General features: G+C 37.9%; 1 protein-coding gene across 2 annotated transcripts in view; it reads right to left on the reverse strand.

The window, feature by feature from the left end:
* Positions 1 to 1,511: 1,511 nt before the first annotated feature.
* The window catches only part of WAPL (WAPL cohesin release factor), a 95,324-nt gene continuing 78,164 nt past the window's right edge, over positions 1,512 to 18,671 (reverse strand). For both annotated transcript variants that reach the window (XM_047073065.1, XM_047073064.1), the window contains exons 13-19: positions 15,049 to 15,224; positions 14,407 to 14,522; positions 13,831 to 13,995; positions 11,000 to 11,207; positions 8,473 to 8,561; positions 4,196 to 4,291; positions 1,512 to 3,873 (exon numbers count right to left, since the gene is read on the reverse strand). In XM_047073065.1, the coding sequence (XP_046929021.1) occupies positions 3,808 to 3,873; positions 4,196 to 4,291; positions 8,473 to 8,561; positions 11,000 to 11,207; positions 13,831 to 13,995; positions 14,407 to 14,522; positions 15,049 to 15,224 (916 nt within the window). In that variant the 3' untranslated portion in view covers positions 1,512 to 3,807. The remainder of the gene's footprint in view (positions 3,874 to 4,195; positions 4,292 to 8,472; positions 8,562 to 10,999; positions 11,208 to 13,830; positions 13,996 to 14,406; positions 14,523 to 15,048; positions 15,225 to 18,671) is intronic.

Genomic DNA, 18,671 nt, shown 5'->3' on the forward strand with positions numbered 1-18,671 from the left:
TTTCAGTGTTCCATTTTCATTCTTGTAAGCAGCTCTGGCTATATGCTTTCACATTGTTTTTTACTAGAGGCTGTAGGGGTTAGAACATGCATCTTTATTACAATCTACTATTAAACTACTTTACACTAAGATTTATGAACCTTCCAACAGCATAGTTCCATCTACCCACACCCTCTGTAATACAACTGTGGCTAGCAAACAGTTCATTTCAGACCATTGAAAACTAGGTAATACACAGATACTGTTTTCTATTTTTGCTCACACCAGTACAGGGCCTTTGGGGTATTCAAATTGCACAGAAGCTAAGGGAAGAGACGTTTGACCAGGACACTTGATATTCTTCTTTGTTCAAAGATTTTTCTAGGGGAGCCTGGCTGGCTCAGTTGGAAGACATGGGACCCTTGTTCTCAGGGTTGTGAGTTCAAGCCCCATGTTGGGTGTGAAGACCACTAAAAAAAAAATAACTTCATCTAGAAAAATTTTAATCTGTGCATCCAATATCAGATTAATGGACACTGAATTATGCAAACTCTTCCAGTTCTTCCTTCTAATGTAACAAAATACCAGTGGTACGTTTGAAACATTTTAATAATCACACTGGTTTGTTCCATTTTCTCCCTGCTTTAGTCACTAACAAGGTATTAACTACTTTAGAAATAATTTGAGAGACTTGCAGTTAAAGGGACCCAAACCCAAGGACCTCAGCAATAGGAAAGCTATTATCCCAGGTGTGGACAGAGTCACAGTAGTCTACTCTGTTTAGAACATTTTCATTTCCTGACCATGGAAACAGAATTGTTTGGCGAAAGCTACCATTTACCAAGACCTAGGTTTGAGACAGGGTGCTAATGCTTCATACGCACGGTTCCGTTTAGTCTTCACGGTCCTGAGGTCAGGGAGAGCCCCGTTTGTGGCTGAGTAAGCAAGATACAAGTCGTTTGGGAAACTGCTCATACATCAGCACTTATTTTCCAGATGTATGTGTGTGATTTAGGTCTTTCTATATGCATAGCCTGCCCGCTTCCACATGGTTATACATGTTGTGTATGTGTGCAAAAGGGGAGAGTGGATGCGAGCTCACGGGAGAGGCCCCTTCGAATCTAGTTTTGAAAGCAGTGAGGAGAGGTTGACGAATCCACTTGTGCAGGAAACTTAGAATCTGACATCTAAGAAAACTGAAAAACTAAAAGCAGCTGTAAAACAAATCAACAAAGTCTTGGGTCATATTCAGAGGGGCAAAAAGACTAAGGCAACTTAACAAATGCATCACGGGCCTAACTACATACAAGCAGAAAATCACCATCCCTAAACGAATCCAAGTTAAGAGCTGACATTCGGATGAGTATGAGGAAGGGAGAAGTTATGTAATGTTTAACAAAAACTGGTTAAATTTTTATGTGTATGTTGAAAGGGAAATTCACGTAACACATCGTATCTCCCCTTAGCTATATCAAGTTCATGAGCTTTCTTCCTCCAAAACAGTTCAATAGATTTATGTTAAAGACAACATGTGTATTGAAAGTAGCAATTTTATTTGAGTTAAAATTATTTACAAAAACCCAAAGACATACTTCATGAAACTGGTACAAACTATTTTTTTCCTGCCGTTGGCTTTTGCTCCAAAGATCACAGCTGAGAAATACTGTATAAAATAAAAATAGGATTGGATTCAGAAAAGTACTCTACTGTTCTAATTTCCAATTGGTAGTATTTACAGAAATATTTACAATGGAAAAAAGGTTACTTTAAAACTTTAATTTGCAAGTCAGCCTCAAGTACCCTAAAATGCAGAGTTCTCTGAGGGTTAAAAACACACAAATGCACTGCAGTTGGTGAGGTGATTTCTCCCCCACCACCCCCACCACAATCTGCATCTCTATCAGTGCTTGACAATTAGTTATTATTTAAAAAACAAAACAAAATAAAAAAAAAACTGTTAAACACGGAGGTAAATCAATTCTCAAATGATTACCAGTGTAACAGAAAAATGTAGTTCGCCCTGACTGTTCTCATCCAAACATTTTAGAAGATTCTTTACCATCTGCCACAAGTCAGGTTTTTTAACCAAAAATCTGTTCAATTCCTAAAGCCAATGATTAATATCAATGCATTTTAAAATTATTAAACAAAATATATCTAACTAATTCAATTTTATGGATATCATTTACTGATATACTTTTAAAATAGGTCACTACGCTAGCATTTATACTCAGGGCAAATAAAACCTCGGTCCTTCCCAAGTTACACTGGCATAACTAGAACTATGCTGTTAAGAGGTGATGGGTGGGGGTTGGGTGGGTAGGAGGAAGAAAACAATTTGCCTGGAATCAGTTACTTCCTTATAGATTTCCCAACAATCTGCATTATCAAAAATAGGAAGACAATAGAAGGCAGCCACTGCATTAAAAAACATTACAGCTGGCACTGATACAAGAGCCCCGATTTGTCACTTTATACAAGGAAATAACAAAGTCTAAATGGATAACAATTAGACTTTTAGCTATTTTCCTCAATACACACCAAACTAATATATTTTTATGGCTTCAAGTTTTACAAATCCAATGAAGAAACATGATATAACTACCTGAAAGGTATTTAAAAGTATTAATGAAAGAAATCTCTGGAAAGCCTGTATTCAGGCCCAATCAACAAAAAAAGTTTAACCAGTGGTCTGAACAATACTTAACATAAGAAAGAGTTGCAATGTTGTGAAATTAAATATATAAAATGTGTTTTGTGTGTTCCATGACTGTTTTCCAAACACACTGTTCTATGAACTAAGAATTTGAATGAAAAAAAGGATCTTCTCTGAACCAGCAATTTAAGGCTTTGCGTTTATGCATTTGATCCTGTCACTCTGTAGAAGAATATACACATAATCTGGAAACATGAATTCCACATTGGTGTTTTAGCTTCCTTATATTTATTGTACTGAACATTAGAAAATATATCTAGAGAGCCCTCCCTCAAAACAATGTTTCAAGAGCCTCCTCTAGCATTAAGCGTAAACTACCCTGGGTTTGTTTGTCTATTTTGCTTCATCCTTTAACAGGGCACATCATCTTACATAATATTCCCTCAAACTGTTGTTTGTTTTCTTGTGTCTATAGCTATGACTCATTATGGTATGATAATATGGTCATGGTCTCAAAAGTGAAAAACAGCTCAACAACCCAAACCAAATCAAAAATAAAAAAATATACTATTAATCCCTTGTGTCTTTGGATTCCATCTAATTTTAAATATAGACAGTAGTTCAGGGAACAACAACAAAAAAAAATTCACAAAATTATTAAAAGCTTTATTTACGATTGGAATCATTCAACAAAAAAGCAAAAGCAAATGAGCCTGAAAAAGGAACTAAGCTGTTGTCTAGAATGTCCTCAAAACATTCGATACCTCAGTAGCTAAGCTGCCTTTGCACCTGGCTGGCATGACAACAGTGGCTCAACATACACAGCAGTTGCACTAACAGCAGCACAAATTTTCCCCTTAAAACTTGCCCAGAATGAAGCAAGAGAAGAGGGGAGAGTATAAACTCTGCCAAAGTTAAGTGTATTTAAATACTGCATGGAATTGTTAACAGCCTGAACCTTTTCCCTCATTTTTGATAGTTGCAGATTGATGTAGTAACTGTCATTTAGCAAATGCAGAATGCATGACGAAGAAATCAGGTGGCCTTAAAAATCCAAACATGAATGATACTGATGAATGTTCTTGGTATATCTTCAAGGACTTCTTTCATGACTTTTCTTTGTCTAAGAATAGCTCCAGCATTACCGAGCACCTGAAGCAAAGGTAAAGCAGCTAGCAATGTTCCAAGTATTCAATCACTCTAGAGATAGATTTCTGGCCTGTGGTTCCAACAGCACACTGAAGGGAAGGTGGGGAGGGGCAGAAAGGAAGTAACAGTTAATATTTAACCAATTTTATCAAGCATCAAATCAAAGCTTAGAATCTTTGGCTTTACTAAACTGAACACTATGAATCAGAACATATGAAGATTAAATTGTGGCTTTGATAACATAATGCCAATATATTTGGCCATAATAATGAACAATTATCTTAAAAAGAACACATTAAAAGAGAATCCCTTTTCGCTTCTAGTCACTATGGCCATACAGCATTTTAATTCCTACCGTTTAATGACAGTATCATATTTAAGACCACACAAGCTGCAACAGAAGCTACTTACAGTAAGATTCATGAAGCTCAGGAATTTTTTGAGCATCTCTGTCATTATTGAAAAGTCCCCTTCTGGCAGATATTCCCGCACCGTGGTCACATTGATCTGAGGAAACAGATCAAAGAAACATAGGTCAGGCAGCAGAAAACAGGAGTCTGCCCCCGGCACTGGGTTGTTGGTTTTGGCACACACCCTGTTCGAAACTTCCACAAGGTCCTTGAACTCCTTGGTTAATGTGCAATTTCCTTTTCTACCCTCCTAAATCTGCCGGTGTATGTGTCCATTCCCTACTCCATCCCATCCTCAGAAAGGTAAAACTGGGAAAGGCTACAATGAAACACTTGTGTCCTTATTTATTTTTGTAAATGTACAGAGAAAAATGCCTGAGATAACAAAATGCACTGTTGAGGGCGGGGGCGGGGGGGGGGCGGGGGGGGCAGGCACGTCAAAAAGACAAGAGGGAAGTTGAAAATGTCCTCAGAAGTGCTCATGAAATAAAAAAAAAAAATCCTCATGTTCCCATGTAGGCTAGGAATTAACTAGATCTTTCCAAAGATAATCTAGTTTCATGAGAGAGAGAATGTCAGCAATGCCAAGAAAGGACATTAAGGTGTTTCCCTTCACTGTTAGCAAGAAGCAGCCAAACTATATATATATATATATATATATATATATATATATATATATATATAACCAATCTGTTACAAGGAAAATATATAACTTGCTTAAAAAACCTGTTCTATTTCAATATATTTTTGAACTGTTTTAAAGGTTCATAATAAAAGGAAAGGCTCTTTTAAGAAGGTTCACCTATAATAAAAAGCACTAAAGAAAATATGTTGTCCTGAGTTTGGGGCCAGAAGGTGGGGGCTGAACTTCGGATTTTCGTGATGGGGGCAGGGAATGAGATTACATGCTATGCTTTTAAGACATTTGCCAGCAGTCCCCTCTCTCCCTTTGTAAAAAAAATTCCTGTCAGGGTACTTTTGAAATTATAAAGAAACAAAATAATGTATGGATACAGTTTCAGAAAAGATCTAATAAATGTTACTAAAATAACTACGCTAAGTTATGTGCTATCAATCGCCCATAATCTAAGTGAACCACCTCCCCACCGAAAGCCACCAGCTGTGCATATTTACTCCGGAGTTAATCTTGCACCTAAAACAGATTCTACAAAATGCTTAAAAAATATACTGAAGTGATGAATGTTATAAGGGCAATCATGATGGAAACTATAGAGCTAAATGAAAGCTAATTTAAGAATGTCTTTAAGCAATTTCTAGGAGAGCAGCGTGCTAGCATAGTGGTGGCAAAAGCAGTAGCTATGGTGCTATGAAGACTGCTCAGTAGAAAAGCGATTTCTATGACACAGAATAAATGATTAGATCCAAGGTTTTGAGTGAAAGCCTCAATAAGCAAATCCCTTTCCATCAAAACAGAATGCAACATATAGTGGCTGGGGCGTGGGAAGGACAGTCACAGCATTTACTTTTAAACGGAGAGCAGCAAGTACAAAAAGAAAAAAATGAGAGGGGCTCTGTCAGAAGAACATGCGACTCAATCTCGGGGTCGTGAGTTTAAGCCTCATGTTGGGTTGTAGAGATTACTTAAATAAAAAGAAAAAAATGAGAAATGGCATGGCCTATTTGGGAAATTTAGAAAAGTACCCAAGGGGAAGAACAGATCTGGAAAATGGAGAAGGCAGTTTTAACAAGTTTTACATGAAGCCATAAACAAAGTTATGATTCCCTAAATGACTGGGAGACAAGAAAGGTGGTCTTAAGAAAGCTAGCTATGGTGCAGTGTCCAAGATTTCAGGAATGGACTCGAGAGAGCAGGAAAGACAAAAACGAGTGAGGAGACTATTACAATGCACTAGATACATGGTATGCAATGGAAAATGACCTAAGCTCCTGGGCTTCCGAAGCATGCAGCCCTTTCCTACAGGCAGCTTTTACTATAATATAACCACCTGCTTTCTTGTGTCTCTTTTACTTACACATTCAGCAAACCAATTTCCATTACGTTTTATGTATCAGCTAGCTTTCTGGGGTTAATCATAATAATGCCCCAAGGCAATAAAGACATCCAGGGTTCTATGAATTCACAACACTGCCTACAATTTAAGGACCTTATGACCTCTTTAGAGATAAGAGATACAAACAGAAATTTATACATGAGAAAAATGGCCAAAGGTAAAGCATATGTGGTAATACCACAAATTAATTTCTAGACCTGTTATTTAAGAAAGAATATAAATGAAACTAGGGTGTGTGCAAAACAGAATACTTAAAAATTGTTAAATTTAAATAGTATGCCCACTGTTTTTGACAACTGCCTCTTCCTCTTTCCCCTCTGCTTGATAAGCATTTCTCATCTGCCCTTAAAATCTCTGAATTCAAGGGGGCGCCTGGGTGGCTTAGTAGGTTAAGCGTCTGACTTCAGCTCAGGTCATGATCTCAGGGTTGGTGGGTTCCAGTCCCATACTGGGCTCTGTGCTGACATCTTAGAGCCTAGAGCCTGCTTTGGATTCTGTCTGCCTCTCTCTGCCTCTGGTCGTGGTTGCTTGCCCTCTCTCTCTCTCTCTCTCTCAAAAATTAAACATAAAAAAAACAAAACTTTTTTAAATCTCTGAATTTAAGGAAACAAAGAAAAGGGCTGAGCTGAAAAAATCTTGCAGGGCCTCTAGAGCCATGATGAGAACTTTGGTCCTGATCTTGAAAGCCATGTGCCAGGAAGGGCCACAACGGAGCACGCTAGTCTGCATTTAGATCAGAGCTTGACTAGAATATAAATATGGAAGAGATGGACAAGAAAGGATCAGAAAAAACATTTAACACAAAAGAGAAGCAAACTTGGGGCACCTGGGTGGCTCAGTCAGTCAAGCGTCCACCTCTTGATTTTGGCTCAGGTCATGATCTCAGGATTTGTGAGATCCACATGGAGCCTAACTTGGGATTCTGTCTCCTCTCTCTCTGCCCCTTCCCCTGCTTGCACATGCTCTCTCTCTCAAACATTAAAAAAAGAGAGTGAGAAGCTAACCCAAAATTTCACTACAGAATAGACTTCCATTCTTGCCTCCTGAATGCCCTTGGCTTCTAAGGAAAAGAACTTCCCTTTCATTTTAAAATTTGGCTCTTCACTAGACCTTCCCCTTAAAAAGTCCTCCCAATGACTGTCCCATTAGCCAGAACTGTCTGCCCTCATGCTGACTCAGCCCTACCATCTGGACACTAATACTTCTAGTTAAACCATCATAATCTAAATCTTACATAGTAATCCCATTTTCCCTGCCAGTAAGTAAGTTGTTTAAACAAAAGCCATGTGAGCCAAAGTTGGCCAAGATAAGAGGACGTCTACCTGGTGCAGTGGGTGTGGAGGGATGGGGGGCGGAACTCTGCTCTTAAAAAGAAATATACAGGAGGAAGGCTACCTTCTTCTAGTGGACCTTATTTAACTAGAGGAGACTGGTAGCTAGAGCCAGTATGGGGCCAGGAGGAGACCAAGCACAAGACAAAACAACATGCAGAGGGCAGTTGGGTTTAAAGACACATTATCTGAGTCCTTAATAATAATATCACTGAGACTAGATTTTTTCCTTCCCCCCACTCCCCCAGCCCCCCTGAGACTAAAGCCAGCTCAGCACAGGTTTTATATTATGCTTTTACTTCAACCAAAGCCATTTCAATAAATTCATCCATCCATCAAAAACTTTCTCATTGGGGCGCCTGGGTGGCTTAGTCAATTGAGCATCCGACTTCGGCTCAGGTCGTGATCTCATGGCTCGTGAGTTCGAGCACCGCATTGGGCTCTGTGCTGACAGCTCAGAGCCTGGAGTCTGCTCCATATTCTGGGTCTCCCTCTCTCTCTCTGCCCTCTCCCGCTCATGCTGTCTCTGTCTCTCAAAAACAAACATTAAAAAAACAAACAAAAAAAACCTTTCTCATTAAATCCGATGTACTCTTATTTTGGAGTAAGAAATAATTAATACCTTTAAAAGTTCACCAAATAAGGGTGCCTGGGTGGCTCAGTTGGTTAAGTGCCCAATTCTTGACTTGGGCTCAGGTCATGATCTCATGGTTCATGAGTTTTGAGTCCTACATCCTCTCTCTCCTTCTCCCACTCTCTTTCAAAATAAATAAGCTTTTTAAAAAAAGTCATCAAATATTTGAAAGCTTTAACATGAAGATGAAAATAAAGTAATACATAAGTAAATTAGGTAATGGAATGAAGTTGTCACAATGGAATCTTTTCAAGACACATAATACTGAACCATTACTTACTGGACTCTCCTGGCAGAGACACCCGAGAAGCAGCGCTGTGTACGAGGCCACAATGCAATCTTCCATGTGTTTGCCAGCATGCTGAAGGGCTAAGAATGTTTAAACAAAAAACTGTAACAGTATATCAAAACAAACAAGAAACCACCCCACAAAACCACCAATTCTGTTATCTTTTCTTCAGAACTGCTTAAACATCGATAAATGCCACTAGAAAAATGGGATATCCAAACAAATTAACAAAAAATAACTCAAATAGAAGAGGGACCTTAATATAAGCATGAAAACCATAAAACTCTTAGACAAAAATACAGGACTAAATCTTTATGACCTTGGGTTAGGAAATGGCTTCTTAGCCACCACACCAAATCCACAAGTGACAAAATTAGATAAACCAAACTTCGTCAAACTCAAAACTTTTGCATTTCAAAAGACACCATCAAGAAAGTGAAAAGACAACATAGATAGGTAAATGAGCAATAAGCAGGTGAAAACATGCTCAACACCGTTTACTCAACAGGGAACTGCAAATCAAGTAACATATACCTTCACACCCACTAGGATGGCTAAAATGAAAAAGACAAATAACTATTCGTAAGGATTTGGAGAAACTAGAACCCTTGTTATGTGGCTGGCAGGGATGTAAAATGAGGCAGTCACTTTGGAAAACAGTTTGATAGTTCCCTAAAATGCTAAACATTGAGTTAACAAATAATCCAGCACCTTCCACTCTTAGGTATATACCCAAGAGAACTGAAAATATATGTTCACACAAAAACTTGTATGTGAATGTTATGTCATGGCGGCATTATTCATAAGAGCCACAGGTGGACCCAACCTGAATGTCCATCAATTGAAGACTAAAGTGTGGTACATACCAACAATGGAATATTATTTGGCCATAAAAAGGAACTTATGTACTGGTAACATGTTAAAACATGAAAAACATTGAAAACATTGGGCTAAGTGAAAGAAGCCAGTCACAAAGGGCTGTTATTATTCCATTTACAGGAAATGTCCAGAATAGGCAAATCCAGAGACAGAATTAGTGGTTGCCACTGGCCGGGGAGGGGAGAACAGAGAGTGGTGGCTGCTAAATGGGCATAGGGTTTCTTTTGGGGATGATGACATGTTCTGAAATTAGGCTGTGGTAATGGTTGCACCTTGTGAATACAGTGAAAACTACTCCAAAGTTTCCTTTAAAAGGCTGAATTTTATCTTGTTGTGGGCCGAACTATTACCCCACCCCCTGAATATGCTGAGCTCCTAACCCCCAGTGCCTCAGGGTAGGAGGTGGATAGGGTGTTTAATTAAACAGGAAGTTAGTTTAAATGAGGTCACTGGGGTGGGTCCTCATCTGTGTTATCCTCATAAGAGGAAATGAGAACGAAGATACATCGAGTGAAGACCATGTAAAAAGACAGGGAGAAGATGGCCATCTACAATCCAAGGAAAGATCAGCTCTGAGACCAACCCTGACACCTTGATCTTGGACCTACAGCCCCCACAAGTGGGACAGAATCAACTTCTGTTGTTTAAGCTGCTGGTCTACAGTTACAGCAGGTCCTCACAAGCTAACACTTATGCCAATAAAGCTATTATTTAAAAAGAATGCTACACATCCAAAAATATTATCCCAAAGGAAACATGAACACTGAGAAAACGGAACAGCTGGGGCGCCCGGGTGGCTCAGTTGGTTAAGCGACCAACTTCGGCTCAGGTTATGATCTCGCAATTCAGGAGTTCAAGCCCCGTGGTGGGCACTGTGCTGATGGCTCAGAGCCTGGAGCCTGCTTCAGATTCTGTGTCTCCCTCTCTCTGCCCCTCACCTGCTCATGCTCTGTCTCTCTCTCTCTCTCAAAAATAAACATTAAATTTTAAAAAATTTAGAGAATGGGACAGCAATTTTTTACAATATTAGAACTAATGGCATTAGTGGAACCGTGGACATAAGAGAAAGACTAGGCTCAGAAAAAGACATTTGCTGGGGCTTGCCTCCTAGCTTGGTAAAGCTAACCATATTATTTAATTTCATAACCAGAGTGACATGAAGTTACAAATGGCTATTTTGCAGTACGCCCATAAAAAGTAAACCCAGTATCAGCTGCTGACAACAGTGGATAATAAATGTAATGACTCCATCAGTTTATTCCTTACAGTGCTTGCAAGCTAGTACCATTTGAGAACTGTTACTGTAATTTTGATAACAGATCTCACTTTATAAAGTGAGACCCATAAAAAAATCTCAAAACTGTAAAAACCTTTAGGAGTCCCAATGTTCAACCACTCTCTTTTCACTGAGTAAAGCCCAGCCTGGGAAAGGCAGACCTTTCATACACTGCACACGTGCCTTCCTCACCACTAGGAAACCAGCAAAGAAGAACTCCTGTGAGCACTGAAATATGAAAGCTTGTCTGCACTGAACTAGAGAGGCCAAACAATCATAGCAAGATTATGACAACACACGAATTAAAAAGGTGTTAAGAGGGAAACATTTTCAATTTGAATACACGACTTAAAATAAATGTACCTTTATTGAGGTCAAGTTCTTCATCGTCCTCCTCCTTCTTCTGTTTCTCTTCTGTACCATCGGTCTTTTCAGTTGATACCCACTGTATTTCTCCACTTGTTTCTTGCCACTCTCCACTCTTATCATGCTGAGTGGTGGGAGCATCTTTGATCAATTCATCTGTTTTACTTTCTGCCAACTGAGCTGCTCGTTCTCGCTCAAGGAACAGCTGATAAAATTTTTTTTTGAAGATCATTAAAAGAACACCAATCAACATGTATGTACCCAAATATAAGATCTGTTTGCTTTCAAAATCACTAACCCTAAGAAGCATGCTGTCTGGTTAAAAAGGGTAAGTTACGATAAAAGGCTTTGTTCTACATCCACCTGAAGGCAAAAAAGAAAGTATAAATGCTATTGGGATTCAATCAAGTAAATTAAATGTATCTACTAATGTTATAGGCATTCTGTTTGTAAGAATGCAAATCTCAACATGTGCCCTTAAATTGGATAATAATGACAGGATATTTCAAGCAAAAATACAAACTTGATTTAAAAAAAAAAAAATTTTTTTTTAAGCCTGAGCAGATGGGATAAAATTAAGAAAGGACACTAAATAAAATTATATAACATTAACACACACACGCGTGCACACACCTATATAATATTAGGGAAAAGCAACATGGCTTCTTTAAAAGAAATCTAAAGAGATAAACAAGCACCAGTAAAAATAAAAAGCAAAAGGTCTCAGAGAAAACAGAACTGGATCAATCTCAACTAATATTATTAACAATGAAAATGTAATTGTCAGTGGAAGTACACAGGGAAAACTCTTAAGTCAAAAGGGAACTGAATTCCTTGCCTTCATGTACTTTATTTTCCTTGTGCTGGGCTAGTGCTGAATGTACAGAAAGTATTTACTGATAGAATCTGGGGAAAACTCCAAGTTACTAAAAACAACTACCTGAAAATCAAATGCCAAGTAAATCTCAAAAAGTTGCTGAGTATACAGAAGAGTGGTATAGAAACTTTTAAATACCCTTAAGAAAATAAAATTTGAGCTTTATACAAAAGCCGTATTTCTTAAAATTGGTTCAAGAATCTCTAGGAGTCCCCAAAATCCCTTTAGAAAATCTGTGAGGTCAAAAATCACATTCATAACAATAAGAGGTCAACTGACTTCTTTCTTTCTCTCATGAATGTACAGTGTTTTCCAGAATCTACATACCATGTGATTATGTTAGTGCTTTCATGGCTAAGGGAACGAAGGCCTCTGTTTTATAATTTTCTGCTTTGATTTCAAATTCAGTAAATATCAATAGATCAAACACACAAACAAAATATTCTTTTTATAATTTTTTTTTTAATGCTTATTTTTATTTTTGAGAGAGCGAGTGAGTGAGCGAGAGAGAGCGAGAGCATGAGCAGGGAAAGGGCAGAAAGAGAGGGAGACACAGAATCTGAAGCAGGCTCCAGGCTCCAAGCTATCAGCACAGAGCCTGATGCAAGGCTCGACCATGAACCGTGAGATCATGACCTGAGCTGAAGTCGGACCCTTAACCAACTAAGCCACCGGGGCACCCCAAACCAAAAATTCTTTTTAAGTCCCCAGTAATTTTTAAGAGTATAAAAGAACCCCTGGGATCAAAATATTTGATAAGAGAATGATGGGGTCATAGTTATGACTCAGGAAAAGATCAAGTTGTTGTGGACTGATTACCTTCTTTAAAAAGGTAGTTTCAGGGGTGCCTGGGTGGCTCAGCTGGTTAAGCACTGACTTTGGCTCAGGTCATGATCTCACACTTCGTGAGTTCAAGCCCCATGTTGGGGCTCTGTGCTGACAGCTCAGAGCCTGAAGCCTGCTTTGGATCCTGTGTCTCCCTCTCTCTGCCCCTCCCCTGCCTGCACTCTGTCTCTGTATTTCAAAAGTAAAATAAACATTAAAAGAAAAAAAAAGGTATTTTCAAAAAGGCCAAAAGGATTAACAGGATAGTAAAAGTTTTGGAAACAATGAAAAGGATAGTTCATTATCAATTCTGAACATGCAAATTGTCATTTAAGGAAAGAAAAAGGTAGTTAGGAACCTAACCTGTTAGACTGGAAAAGAAAAACTACAGTGCCCACTATTGTTCAAGAAACACAGCCATGCAGTTTTTTGGGAGAAGCATAAATTGAGGACAGAGAGTGTGTTTGGTGACCGGGATCCACTGAATTGAGGACATCAATTTTTATTTATTTATTTATTTTTAAGTTTACTTATTTAATCTCTTCACACAATGTGGGGTTCAAACTCCCAACTCCACGATCATGCTCCTCCAACTGAGCCAGCCAGATGCCCCACAGGGACATTAATTTTTAAATATAGTTATTCTTAACACAATTCCTAAGCCAGGAAATTACTCCACAGACATACTCTGAAAAGTGTGCACCCCACCCCCGCTTCCAAAAACAGGAAAGGTATGGCCCAATATTTAGAAACACAAAAGTCCGAGACACGGATCACACGAAGAAGTAAATGCTAGAGGACTTGAACTGGATGGGATTGGGGCTGGAAACGGATTCTTGACCTGCAATCTTTTGATAAAACAAATACGCCTTGTTTCTTCTTTTCACTAACAATGCCTAAGGAGTGATTATTATAGTTAAACTGTCAGTGGAGTGCAGTAAGGAAGGGTATACATTCTAACCCAGTGTACCTTTCAGTGAACTGGCGAGGGTGAGCTAGATAGAGACACCCATACACACCCACAAAAGAAAAGGGGAGGGAGAGAGGCGGGAAAGGTGCAAATGATGAAGAAGTTGGACAATGCAACAAACTGAAGGTGTTAGCTTGTTTTGAAGTTGTTGCTTACCTGCACTAAAGCCTGAACGGCATGAATTTGTCCAGCTATCCTTAAACTATCATCTCCTTCTCCACTACAGAGGGAAGAATCAAAAGAACATGATGTTTCCATGTTGACAAGACAGTGCCGATTCCGAGCACTATACTCCACTAGATTTATCAGTAGACCTAAGCCCTACAAAAATTAAAACATGCATATTACCACAGGTGAGAATTAAAAGCAAATCAACACAGTACACGTAACTTTTATTGGCAGCTAGAAACCTGTGTTCTGCCATCCACTAAATGGTTAAAAACCAGTGTGAAAGATAATGATCTTCACAATGATTTCACTGCTTTTTAAAAATCACAACCTTTAGGTTTTGTTTTCTTTTTTTAACTTTTAGATTGTTTTCATACTTAATACTTTTATTTTTGCACAGAGCCCTTCCTGGCTCTCTTTTGTATAATATGAGGTGTGTTCACAAGTAATCCACTGAAACCCTCAATATACTGAACAGCTGGTTCTTAAACCCAAAACTAAGATGAAGTTTTTATCATTTTAATAGATTAAATACTAATTTCTGAAATAGTCACTCCAACTCACCAGCACTCGGATATCAAATCTCTGCTCCTGAGGTAGGTACTTTGGAACCTGAAGCACACAGTTCATTGCTGTGCCAATCAAGCCATCCTGTTCTCCCGTTTTGGTGCTGCCCCACTCTGAAAGAGTTAGGAATGTTAGGAATATGAAAATTGTTATGGATTCTTCTCTAGGACACAACCAACCAATATTCATTAACACTGATATAAAAAGTTAGAAATACTATTTCTTTATTAAAATATATTTTTGACCATACGATTTCCAAACCAAGCTACCAGGCTGACCCTAAAAATACTGGGGTGCCTGAATGGCTCAGTAAAGCATCAAACTCTTGATTTCAGCCCATGTCATGATCTCACAGTTTGGCAGTTTGAAGTTCCATGATGATAGAGTACAGCCTGCTTGGGATTCTCGCTCTCTCCCTCTCTCTCTGCCCTTCCCCTGCCCACACATGCTCATTCTCAAAAGTAAACTTAAAAAAAAAAAAAACAAAAAAACTTACAAGTAGTTAAATCTATACATGAGTGAGTTACATGATGGCAATTAAAAAATCACTACATCGAGGAAAGAAATAAGGGGAATAACTTGTTTTTACATGTAATATACAATCTTTCAATGAGAATACATGTAGAAAATATAACTTACCATTGTCATTAGTTAAATTGAGCAATACCCCAATGATGGCCCTCATACAGTCTTCCACTGCTTTGCCCACATGGTTGGTTACATTCTGGTGAGGCAGAGGCTTACTGTCAGGTAAGCATATACTGTTCTCAGCACGGTTATACTGCTGAATCAATCCTTCACAATGTTGTAATGCTCTTAAGAGAAAACAAAATGTAGACTATTATGCTAAACAAAATTAGTTATACTAAGAATTTCTATTTACTTGGACCTTAATGTTTTAAATGTCATAAATGCTGCCAAATTAATCTCTTTCTATTATAGAGGTATAATGTATTAACTATTTAATCATATACCAAGTAGGTCTAATATCACACTAAGTGCTAAATTTTATTTTGAGAAAACTCGATAATTTAAATTTTTCTAAGTTAAAACTATAAACTCAGTGGAGAAGCTTACATCTGTACTACTTACAGTTGTCCCCACTTTACCAATCTCTCCAAAACAGACCTACCACAATCCCTCCCTAAACAAGATAATTTAAGAACTACACTTCTGAATTTCATTTAGATGATTTTCATTTAGGATGCAAACTCTGAGCAGGTAAAGAATATTATTTGTGTTAATAATGCATAATAAATAACCTTGTATAGATGATATTAAATACTTCATAAACATTAGAGTACATCATATTTTTTTAACATGAGGTCATTTAACTGACATGTCTCCTGGCAGCCATAAGGGTTATCAGTTACATCCCAAGGATTTTCAAGATGCTACCCAAAATAACAAGGAAATATAATCTTTAAGTGAGCCTAGTATTTCTGAAGACTGTCTTTAAATCACCAAGTCCATTAGTTCAAAAAAGTATATGCTCTCTCAGTTGATTATATATACACCACACAAAACTCCTAAAGAAAACTGTACTGTAACTCATCCTTCTCTAGCCTCTCCTGTTAAAACACATTATATTATTAGGAAGGTGTTCCTCATGTCTAATCTAAAATAATTTGTTGCTTGGGCTTGTGGATGGCTCACTCAGTTAAGCATCCAACTTCAGCTCAGGTCACGATCTCGCAATTTGTGGGTTCAAGCCCCACATCAGACTCTGTGCTGATAGCTTCAGATCCTGTGTATCCTTCTCTCTCTGCCTCTCCCCTGCTCACACACACACTCTCTCTCTCAAAAATGAACAAACGTAACATAAAGTTAAAATGAAATGAAATGAAATGAAATGAAATGAAATGAAATGAAAAATAAAAAATAAAATAAAATAAAATAAAATAAAATAAAATAAAATAAAATAAATTTGTTGTTTAGATGTTTGAGGATGTGAGCCAGAACTAACTGTGCTATTACTGTTAACTGCCTTCAGTAGTACTGAGCTAAAACATGGTTTTGGTTTTGATTGGTAAATCAGGGGAAAACATCAGAGGTATATCATTTTATCTTTCAATATGCTATCCCTGCATTTATCAGGGTCCTACTGAAAAGTTTAAAAAGTCAGAGGAGTGTTACTTCACAAACATCCAATTCTGACCCCTACAGCTACTTCTAAGATTTTTGACAGAAAATTCCTAATCACAATGAAAGAGATGAAAACTGTCATATTAAATACCTCCTGAAAGACACCATGTGTACAGGGGTCATGAAATATACAAGACGTTTTTAAAGGAAGAAACTGATTTAACCTGCAGGAATACTCTTTGGTAAGGGAGAATAAAACATAATAACTAGAACACAAGCCTTAAAGGTACTAAATGTGATACAAAATTTACAAATGTAAGGCCAAAAAATAAGACCCAGGGGAAACCTACAGATCTACTGGAAACTAAAGACTACCAGAAATTTGAATACTGACTGGATGTATGATAACATTAAGTCAATAATTTATAGGGTATGAAAACAGTATTGGGGTTACACCACTCATTCATTCATTCATTCATTCGTTTAGAATTTTGGGGCCAGTGCCTGGGTGGCTTAGTCGGGTAAGTGTCTGACTTTGGCTCAGGTCGTGATCTTGCAGTTCCTGAGTTTAAGCCCTGCATCGGGCTCTGTGTTATCAGCCCAGACTGCCAGATGATTTTAACTAAGAAATTAACTTTAAAAAATTTTAAGTAATATTTACACCCAACGTGGGGCTCAAACTCACAACCCTGAGATCAACAGTCGCAAGCTCCACTGACTGACCCAGCCAGGCACCCCTGTGGTTACATCTTTTAAAGAGTCCTCTTTTAAGAGACTTTATATACTCAGGTATTTAATGGATTAATGAAATCTGTAATTTGCTTCAAAATAATTAATACAGAAGAGTTATCAATAGGGTTACAAATAGAAGTAAGACGGGCCATGGTTGATGATTATCCAAGCTTAATGGTACATACATCAAGATTTATCATACTACTAGGGCACCTGGATGGTTCAGTCTGTTAAGTGTCCGATTCGTGATCTCAGCTCAAGTCATGATTTCAGTTTTTGTGAGTTCGAGCCCTGCCTGGACTCTGTGCTGACAGCGCAGAGCCTGCTTAAGATTCTCCCTCTTTCTCGGCCCCTCCCCGGCTCGCACTCTCTCTCAAAATAAATAAATAAACTTAAAAAATAAAAAAAAGGATTTATCATACTACTTTGTCTATTTTTGTCTGTGTTTGAAATGCAGTAAAATAAGGATTAAAAACACATGAACTCGAGTCAGGCTACAGTGGGCTTTTGATTTCATTCCAAGGACTATGAACACACATCCAAGGCCAATAAGGAACCAGAGATTTGGGCCATCTGCAACTATGTGGATGGAACTAGAGGGTATTACGCTAAGTGAAATTACTCAGAGAAAGACAAATATCCTATGACTTGACTCATATGAGAACGTTAAGATACAAAACAGATGAACATAAGGGAAGGGAAGCAAAAATAATACAAAAAAACAGGGAGGGGGACAAAACATAAGAGACTCTTAAATATGGAGAACAAACAGGGTTGCTGGAGGAGTTGTGGGAGGGGGGATGGGCTAAATGGGTAAGGAGCACTAAGGAATCTACTCCTGAAATCATTGTTGCACTATATGCTAACTTGGATGGAAATTAAAAAATAAATAAATCATTAAAAAAAAAAAGGAACCAGAGATTTGGCATTGGGGATTATATTTACAAAGCAGAGATTTGGGAAAGTTAAGCCCCTGTGGTATTGGGCTGGACAGGCTGAAGGCGGGATATCAAGAACTAGGATGGAGATTAGGAAGAGGCTGTTGTACTAAACTTGAACCAAGGCTGGAAACATAACTGGAAATTTTATGTGAACTGAGGTGATAGCATTAACCTAATGTCATGCAAGTTGGGCAGAGAGAGTACAATAGAGAGAGCTACATATAGATCTGGAAAAACACATATAAACGACAGGAGAGGGTTAGAAAAGGTCATTTACAATAAAAATAAGGACTAATAATTAGTTTTTACCATATCTAAGAATTATTTATGCATACACATATATATTAACATCGTAATATATACATTGTGTACAATAAGACATTTAAAGACAAGAAAGACATTTAAAAATCATTTAAAATATTTTAATATGTTACAAATATACCATTTAAAACATTTTTGAAAATGTCATATATAACATATATTAGCATATATACAAATTATCTT

Source organism: Lynx rufus, unplaced genomic scaffold, assembly GCF_022079265.1.
Source record: "Lynx rufus isolate CCGP_SWC_20201006 ecotype Redwood Valley unplaced genomic scaffold, mLynRuf1.p SCAF_11, whole genome shotgun sequence".
Taxonomy (NCBI): Eukaryota; Metazoa; Chordata; class Mammalia; order Carnivora; family Felidae; genus Lynx; species Lynx rufus.